The sequence below is a fragment of the Zea mays genome, chromosome 5 (assembly GCF_902167145.1).
Source record: "Zea mays cultivar B73 chromosome 5, Zm-B73-REFERENCE-NAM-5.0, whole genome shotgun sequence".
In the NCBI taxonomy this organism is placed as follows: domain Eukaryota; kingdom Viridiplantae; phylum Streptophyta; class Magnoliopsida; order Poales; family Poaceae; genus Zea; species Zea mays.
Genome location: NC_050100.1, coordinates 4,614,850 through 4,624,202, shown reverse-complemented (window position 1 = coordinate 4,624,202; position 9,353 = coordinate 4,614,850). Strand labels below are relative to the sequence as shown.

Here is a 9,353-nt window from a genome sequence, read left to right as displayed (position 1 = left end):
CCGAAATGCACGCTGCTTCCCTCGCTGCTTCCAGTATGCAGCCTGCTCTCGAAGACGGAGTTCCAGCTTGTCCTGGCACAGAACCCGAACCTGCACTTCTGCACCAGACAGCGTGCGAAACTCTTCCAGGTGGTCGAGCAACATAATAATGAATTTGCAATTGGAAATTAAGTGGGGCGGCGCCCTGTTACGCCTTGACCAAACCTTTGCCGCAGAAGCTGGGTCTTTATAATTTCGGAATTGCTTATAACTGAGGCATTGGGCTCCGGACCGATTCAATCAGATCTCGGCCCAGCCTGGTCAGCCAGGCCCAACTGCCGATCGTCAGTTCCTTCTCCAAGTAGAAACCCCGAAGGCCCGAAGCGTCGCTAATCTCTTCTCCGGTGCCGCTACTCTCTCTCGAAGATAACGGGACTGGGGTGCTGGGCGGGCGGCCATGTCGTCCGCGCCTCTGACCGCCACGCCAGCCCCTCTCCTTCCCGCCAACAAACCCAAGAGCGCAGCACCGCAGCACCCGCTCCTCTCCCACCTCCCGCACTGCACCAGCCTCCGCGGGCTCGCCCAGCTCCACGCCGCCGCCGTTAAGGCCGGCCTCGCCGCGCACCCCGCCTTGGTCACCAGGCTCCTCACGCTCTGCACCGGCCCGGGCGCGGGCCCCGCCCACCTCGCCTACGCCCGCCAGGTGTTCGACAGGGTGACCCAACCGTCGGACGCCGTCTGGTACAACACCTTGCTCCGCGGCTACGCGCGCTCCTCCTCCTCCTCCTCCTCCTCCTCGGCGGCGGCGGTGCGGGTGTTCGTGCGGATGCTGGAGGAGGGCGTCGCGCCCGACACGTACACGTTCGTGTCGCTGCTCAAGGCGTGCGCCGCGGCGCGCGCGGGGGAGCACGGGCGGCAGGCGCACGCCGTGGCGGTCAAGCTCGGCGCCGCGGGCCACGACTACGTCCGCCCCACGCTCATCAACATGTACGCCGAGTGCGGGGACGCGCGCGCCGCGCGCGTCACGTTTGGCAGGGCGGACGGGGACTGCGTGGTCTCGTACAACGCGATGATCGCCGCGGCCGTCAGGAGCAGCCGGCCCGGGGAGGCGCTGGTGCTGTTCCGGGAGATGCAGGCCAAGGGGCTCAACCCGACGCCCGTGACGGTGATCAGCGTGCTCTCGGCGTGCGCGCTGCTCGGGGCGCTCCAACTTGGGAGGTGGCTCCACGATTATGTTCGGAAGCTAGGGCTCGGTTCCCTCGTCAAGGTCAGCACTGCACTGGTCGACATGTATGCCAAGTGTGGGAGCCTGGAGGACGCCATTGCTGTGTTTCAGGGGATGGAATCAAGAGACAGGCAAGCTTGGTCAGTGATGATCGTTGCGTACGCTAACCATGGGTATGGCAGGGAGGCCATTTCGCTGTTTGAGGAGATGAAGAAGCAAGGGATGAAACCCGATGATATTACATTCCTTGGTCTGCTCTATGCCTGTAGCCACTCTGGTCTCGTGAGTGAAGGGCTTCGGTATTTTGACGATATGAAAGATCATGGCATTGTTCCAGGGATCAAGCACTATGGTTGCGTGACAGATTTACTAGCTCGCTCAGGGCAGCTGGAGAGAGCTTATAAGTTCATCGATGAACTGCCAATAAATCCCACCCCCATCTTATGGAGGACGTTGCTTTCTGCTTGTGGAGGCCATGGAGATGTCGAACTTGGCAAGCGTGTCTTTGAGAGGATTCTTGAGCTGGACGATTCTCATGGTGGTGATTATGTAATATTCTCGAATTTGTGTGCAAACACTGGATACTGGGAAGAGATGAATAGGGTAAGGAAACTGATGAGCGACAAAGGTGTGGTAAAGGTGCCTGGCTGCAGCTCAATCGAGATAGATAACACGGTTCATGAGTTCTTCGCAGGAGATGGAAGGCACCCCAAATCACAAGAAGCACGGAAAATGGTTGATGAAGTGATCGATCAACTAAAGCTTGTTGGTTATATCCCTGATACCTCACATGTGTTTCATGTCGAAATGGGTGAGGAGGAGAAGGCGATAAGCCTAAAATACCATAGTGAGAAGCTGGCAATTGCTTTTGGGCTTCTAAATACTGCTCCAGGGGCTACACTGCGTGTTGTCAAGAATCTCCGCGTATGCCCAGATTGCCATTCGATGGCAAAGTTTGTCTCAATGGTCTTCAATAGGCGAATTATACTCAGAGATCTCAATCGCTTCCATCACTTTGAAAGAGGGATATGCTCTTGTGGTGACTATTGGTAAATTTGTAGGAACAAAATTCTTGCACCTCGATATCTTGTATTGCAATGCCTTCCACTCAGGTTGTGGTGAATCTGTATATCCATGGAAAACCTACTGACGACTGATGATTCTTTCTATGAATATTATTGGCACTGAATGATACTATGTTATGTAACCTTGATTTTGCTGTTGGATATCCAATTGTGGCCAAAGCCCATCAACTTGCTGATTTTCGGAGTTGAGTGCACCACATTGCTGTGGCAGCAGCTGCCTCTCCAGTCTCCCCACATCGCTGCCCTCGTCCACCATGGATCGGCGTCCTGTGCGGGCCGCTGCCGACAAGTTCGTCCTATGCCAAGCTCTTGACCCTCTGCCACAATGTCGCCGCAAAGGGTGCCAAGGAACCCACCTCCACGGTTGTTGCTGGTATCACCACCTACACGTGTGTTTTGCATTTGCTAGCTACTCATTCCTATGTATTTTAATGTTATAGACCAGCTATTTAATTTCATTTCTGTTCCCCAGTTTCTTGGATATGATACCTTACTAGTGTTGAGTTTGTGATCCAAATTCTGAAGAAGGCGGCCAAGTTGGCGAGCAAAGCGGAGGCCCGTCACGGTACGCATCCTTCTCTACTCACCTTAGGGTTTCGCCTCTATAAATACACTTGTAATCCGCAAGAGATAATCATCTCAGTGTAAATCTCCTGCGATCTGTAACCACCCGAAAAATAGTGAGATTTTTGCTGGCCGGTGCCCGTGGTTTTTCCCCCTTCCCTTTGGAGGGGTTTTCCACGTTAAATCTGTGTCTTCTCTGTGTTTGATCTGCTTTGTGTCGTATTGATTCATAACAACTAGCATTCTGGTATGCTTTTGATGCCAGATAACTATTAACCATTTTTATCTTATATAGTAATGGTGGGTGCTTCAGGTAGTTGTGCAGCTGTCATGCTGCAAGCCTGCGACACATTCATGTCCTAGTTCATTTAGATGGTATTTGTCTTCATTTGTGATGTTTCTTCGACAATCTAATTCTTCTAGATAGCGATTGCTGTGCCATCCGATATCCCCCAGGCTGTGTTAATTATGGTTGTAGAGAAACAGGGTTGAGGGCAATTGGCCACACCTCAATGAGAGGGGGCACCTTCTATTATATAGAGCTGGCTGGCCTGCTTTACAAGGCAGGGATAATTCCCCTGATTTATCCCTGATTTACATCTGCTATATCTAGCAACTAATCCCTGATTTACATCTGCTATCTATAGCAGCTAGGATTCTATCCCTGATTTACATCTGCTATCTATAGCAGCTAGGATATCCACAGATGGCATATTCTATTGCCTAACACCCGCCCGCAGTCGCAGCGGGAGGCTCCCGGACGCAAAGACTGGATCGAAATTCTCGAAAGAGTGCTGTCGGAAGCCCTTTAGTCATGATGTCGGCGAACTGGTGAGAGGAGGGCACATGGAGAACCCGAATTTCACCAAGGGCCACCTTTTCGCGGACGAAGTGAATGTCGATCTCGATGTGCTTCGTTCGCTTGTGGTGGACGGGGTTGGCCGTCATGTAGACGGCGCTGACATTGTCGCAGAAGACAACTGTGGCAGACGACAGCTGGATGTGTAGCTCCTGGAGTAACTGTCGAAGCCAGCAGCACTCAGCCACAACGTGAGCCACAGCCCGATACTCGGCCTCGGCGCTAGAGCGGGACACCGTGGTCTGGCGCTTGGAGGACCATGAAACTAGATTGTCGCCGAGATAGACACAGAAGCCAGAGGTGGATCGTCGAGAGTCTGGGCAGCCTGCCCAGTCGGCGTCAGAGTAGGCAGTCAGCTTGGTGACAGACCCGGTGCCAATGTGAAGACCCGAGGAGAGTCCCCTGGACGAAGCGTAAGATGCGCTTGACCAGCGCACGGTGAGGCTCGCGCGGGGCGTGCATGAAGAGGCACACCTGCTGAACAGCATATGCCAGATCAGGACGAGTCAACGTCAGGTACTGGAGAGCCCCCGCTAAGCTCCTGTACTCTGATGCATCCTTCTCTGACAGTAGATCCCCGTCGGTCGCAGATAGCTTGGCGTGAGTGTCAACAGGTGTCGATGTCGGATGACACTCAGCCATGCCTGCGCGCTGAAGAAGCTCGACCGCGTACTGTCGCTGGGAGAGGAAGAGACCATCGGAGGAGCGCGTGACAGCGATGCCGAGGAAGTGGTGGAGGGCGCCAAGATCCGTCATGGAAAACTCGGAGCTCAACCGAGTCATAATGCGTTGTAGCAGGGCCGACGACGAGGCGGTGAGGATGATGTCGTCGACGTACAACAGTAGGTAGGCGAGACTTGTCCCCTCTCGTAGAACGAAAAGAGACGTGTCGGAGATGGAGGCGACGAAGCCGAGGTGCCGGACGAAGGTGGCGAAGCGCTGGTACCATGCCCGCGGAGCCTGCTTCAGGCCATACAAGGACTTCTGCAGATGGCAGACGTGATCTGGAGCGCCAGGGTCGACGAATCCTGGCGGCTGTTGGCAGTAGACGGTCTCCTCGAGGTGGCCGTGAAGAAAGGTGTTCTTCACGTCCAGTTGATGAATGGGCCAGGCGCGGGATGCAGCGATGCTGAGTACAGACCGTATGGTAGCCGGTTTGACAACCGGGCTGAAGGTCTCGTCGTAGTCAACGCCCTCGCGCTGGGAGAAGCCACGGACAACCCAGCGAGCCTTGTGGCGAGCAAGGGACCCATCGGCATGGAACTTGTGCCGGAAGATCCACTTCCCCGTTACGACGTTGGCTCCGGGGGGCCGCGGAACAAGCTCCCAGGTGTTGTTGTCGACGAGGGCCTGATATTCATCCATCATCGCGGCACGCCAGTTGGCGTCAGCCAGCGCGCTGCGGTAGTTTGTCGGAAGCGGCGATGGTGAGGATGACGTCGTGGCCGCCAGCCCCTCATAGCAGACACGAGGAATGGCACCCGTCATGGTGCGAGTGACGCGCGGCGACGACGGAGGCGATGAAGTCATAGGGGCTGCTGGGACAGCTGCCGGCTCGGACGTAGACGTCGTACGGGAACGACGGACGTAGACTCGTGGGAAGGGAACCACGTCGGGTCCAGGCGGGGGCACGGGACCACGCCCGCCCGGTGTCGCAGAAGGCGAGTCATGTGAGGCTGCAACGTCTGGGGGCGGTTGCTCAACATCCGAGTGGGATGGAGCAACCACGGGCGTCGAGGATGGAGTCCCACCTGCAACAACAGTAGGACAGGGCACCGAAACCATATCGTCGTCGAGGAGGAATTCTAGGGAAGCAGAGGACGAGACGTCTGAGGTGGCTGCAAAGGGAAAGGTGGTCTCGTCGAATGTGACATGGCGAGAGATGATGATGCGACGGGTTGATAGGTCGAGACAGCGGTAACCTTTGTGTGAGCTAGGATATCCTAGGAAGATGCATGCCGTGGAGCGAGGGGCGAGCTTATGTTTAGAGGTTGCTTGCATGTTGGGGTAACAGAGAGACCCAAAAACACGCAGATGGCTATAAGTTGGTGGTTGATTATGCAGACGAGTATAGGGAATTTCATGCTGAATAGAGGAGGATGGGCGCCTATTATGGAGGTAGCAGGCTGTCAGGAGTCCCTCGGCCCAATATGTGGGTGGTAGGGAAGCATGTAGAAGCATGGTGCGAATGGAATTGTTGAGTGTGCGGATGATACGTTCAGCCTTGCCATTTTGGGGAGATGTGTAGGGACAGGAGAGGCGAAGGTGAGTGCCTTGAGCAGCGAGGAATTTGATGGTGGCAGTGTTTACGAATTCAGTGCCGTTATCAGCCTGAAAGCATTTGACGGGGAGGCTGAATTGTGTTTGGGCAGAGGCAGCAAGCTCGACTAAGTGTTGGTGGACATCAGATTTTTTTCGGAGCGGAAAAACCCAACAGTAGTGAGTGTAATCATCCAAACAGACCAAGTAATATGAAAAACCAGACAGACTATTGATGGGTGAAGTCCATACATCACAGTGAACGAGTTCAAAGGGTGCATGAGTTATGGAATGCGAAGAACTAAAAGGTAGACGCGTATGCTTGCCTAGTTGACATGAGTGACATAGGGAGTGTTGTACTTTATTACAAGAAATAACATGAAGTTTATTGAGACGCTCTAAAACGGCGGGGGCGGGGTGACCGAGACGTTGATGCCAGAGAGTTGACGATGCAGCCAGGAGAGCATGAGGTGGAGCGCCAGGTGTGGAGGCAGGCATGGTGTATAGGTCCCCGTCGCAGTTACAACGGAGAATCACGCGTTCCGTCCTGAGATCCTTAATAGAGAAACCATGGGCGTCAAATTCAAAGGAACAATTGTTGTCGCGAGTGAATTGACGAACGGATAACAGGTTGCAGACTATGGATGGGGCGACAAGGATATTATTAAGAGCAAAATTTGTTGTAGGTGTAGGAAGGACGAAATGACCTCTAGACATAACAGGTATACTAGTGCCATTACCTACTGTTATTGAGGAGATGGAGGGGGGAAGGCGCTGAGTAAGCATACCATCCGAGAACGTCATGTGCGTAGAGGCGCCGGAGTCAACAACCCAGGGCGAGTTGCCCTGAAGTTGCATGTTTTGCAGGGCAGCGATGAGGCCTGCTGCATCCCAGGTGCTGGTGGAGGTGTTGGAGCTGCTGGAGGACGCCTGGAGTGGAGCGAAGGCGGTGTGGGCCTGCGGGGAAGACCCGAGAATGCCCAGGGTGCGCCCAGCCTGGGCACCAGAACCTCCCTGGCGGCGCTGTCCAGGAGGGGTGACGCGCTCTCCAGGGGCCACACGTTCGCCAGTCCAGGGATTAAAGCCCTAGGGAACACGTTTGTTGGTGCTGGTGTTGCCGGAGTTGTTGGAGAAGCTACCAGAGGTGTTGTAGAAGGGCTGGTGGCCGCCTTTTTTGGTATTAGGGCGCCGGCCGCCCTGCTGGTGCTGCTGCTGCGAACCACCAACATTAGCTAGGAGGGCAGCAGCAGCACGCGTCTTCTCGTTGTTCTGCAGCCGCAGCTCTTTGAGGAGTAGCTGATGGCGTGCGGTGGCGAGGGTGAGGGGCTGCTGTCCGGCGATGTTGTCGGCGACGCCGGAGTAGACCTCGTTAAGTCCACGCAGCAGGTTGAGGACGAGGTTGGGCTCAGATACGGGCTGCCCAACGTCGCGTAGTTCGTCGGCCTTCTCCTTCATGCGAACGCAGTAGGCGTCAATGGACAGGTCCCCCTGAGTCATCGAGTGAAACTCGTGATTCAGGAAGATGGCGCGGGGAGCTTTGTTTGCCTGGAACACCTCGCCGATGGCCTTCCAAAGGGCGCTCGCCGTCTGGGTGCTGTCGGTCATGGCGAGGTTGAGGACGGCGTCGGAGGTGGTGCTGTACATCCATCCGCGGACGCAGAAGTCAGCCTGTGCCCATGCCGCATCGGTGGGGCGCGAGGTGGAGAGGTGATGCAGCAGCCCAAATTTCCCACACGTGGCCTGAAACGTCGTCGACCACTTGGTGTAGTTGGAAGGTTTCAACTCCAGGGTCATGGGGACGTGGAGCTTGATGTTGATGGTGGCAAAGGGGCAGAGGACAGGAGCAGAATCGGCAGCATCGGAGATGGTGCTCATGGCGCAGGGAAGGGGAAGGAGAGGGCAGACGGCGCGGTCTGGTTAAGGCGGCGCGGCTGGAGGAGAGAAGGTGAGGGGGGGGGGTTGGGAAATTAGATCGATGCCTGGGTCTCCGATACCATGTAGAGAAACAGGGTTGAGGGCAATTGGCCACACCTCAATGAGAGGGGGCACCTTCTATTATATAGAGCTGGCTGGCCTGCTTTACAAGGCAGGGATAATTCCCCTGATTTATCCCTGATTTACATCTGCTATATCTAGCAACTAATCCCTGATTTACATCTGCTATCTATAGCAGCTAGGATTCTATCCCTGATTTACATCTGCTATCTATAGCAGCTAGGATATCCACAGATGGCATATTCTATTGCCTAACAATGGTCACTGAGGTGTGGTAGGCCATTACTGGTGCAAGCTCGAGGATTGATGAAGCTATCTTTAATGAAATCCAGAGCCAGTTGAAAAGCACACCAATGTGACTGTGGATGTGAAAAGCAACTTAAAAAATCAAATGTAAGTGGAAATATCTGTTATAGTGTTATTACTCGTCTATTGCCATGCCATTCACCAATTCCAATTTTGACCATATGCACTTCCTCAGTGATGCAAGGTACTCTTCCTTTGTGAGGTTCTCCATTATTTTCAACTCTTTCTCACAGTCCATGACCTGAGACATACAAACTCAACTAAGTCGCTAGCACAACCATATCGAAATGCCAAACTTCACGAGTCAGCGTGGTTCACTGATGCTTGCAGACTGGGTCAATCTCTCACTAGTCCCTTGTTTTACACGACAGTGAAGATGTTCCAAGGTTATACTGGGAATTTTGTGTAGGTGGTGGGCCCCGGTACTTGAGAGCAGCAAGGTCATAGGCCCTTGCAGCAGCCTCTTTCTCATTGTAAGCTCCTAGATAGACTGTTCATGATCAAGCAACGAAAGACTCCTATCCAACATTTCATCACATTCCCGGTCAAAAAAAAAGCATTTCATCATATCATCTGCTGTCTTTTTATTTTGTTCCTGAAACTGAAAGAAATCCCTGGATCCCTGATGTTCTAGAGCACGTACCTTGTTTGCCCTTTTTCCATTGTGTCGGATTGCACGAGTTCTTGTCCCATAGACGCGCTTCAAAATGAAGCATATTCCGAAGCTGCTAAAGTGTGGAGCTTGTGAAGCATATCGCATCACACGGCAAATGGAAGAAACATCAATGTCTCAAAAGGTGATCCTTTTCTTGAATACATTATTCACACCGCCACTCCTTTGGGTAGAGACAGAGTTCATATCAGCTGTAAAAGAGTCACAGAGTCTCCTATTTGGCTGCCCCTTTAGCTGAGTCTTAGGGTTGGTGTGGTTGTTTTGTAGTTTTTCTGATGGATTCTTTTCTTTATGCTTGCTACTGGCCTCCGTAAGGAGGATCTTGTACCTAGTGTTCTATAGATCTTTCTCTCTCCCTGCTTAATATATGTTGGGGCGCACCTGCGCGTTAGAGAAAAAAAAGTCACA

General features: G+C 53.6%; 1 protein-coding gene across 1 annotated transcript; it reads left to right on the top strand.

Annotated features, from left to right (window-relative positions):
* Positions 1-404: 404 nt before the first annotated feature.
* Positions 405-2,391, top strand: LOC100191499 (Pentatricopeptide repeat-containing protein chloroplastic). Its single transcript, NM_001136931.1, has one exon. The coding sequence runs from the start codon at positions 437-439 to the stop codon at positions 2,255-2,257; it is 1,821 nt and encodes a 606-aa protein (NP_001130403.1). The 5' UTR covers positions 405-436; the 3' UTR covers positions 2,258-2,391.
* The last annotated feature ends 6,962 nt before the right edge of the window (positions 2,392-9,353 follow it).

Coding starts and splice junctions, on each gene's coding strand:
- LOC100191499 (NM_001136931.1), top strand. CDS start 437: ATGTCGTCCGCGCCTCTGACCGCCACGCCAGCCCCTCTCCTTCCCGCC.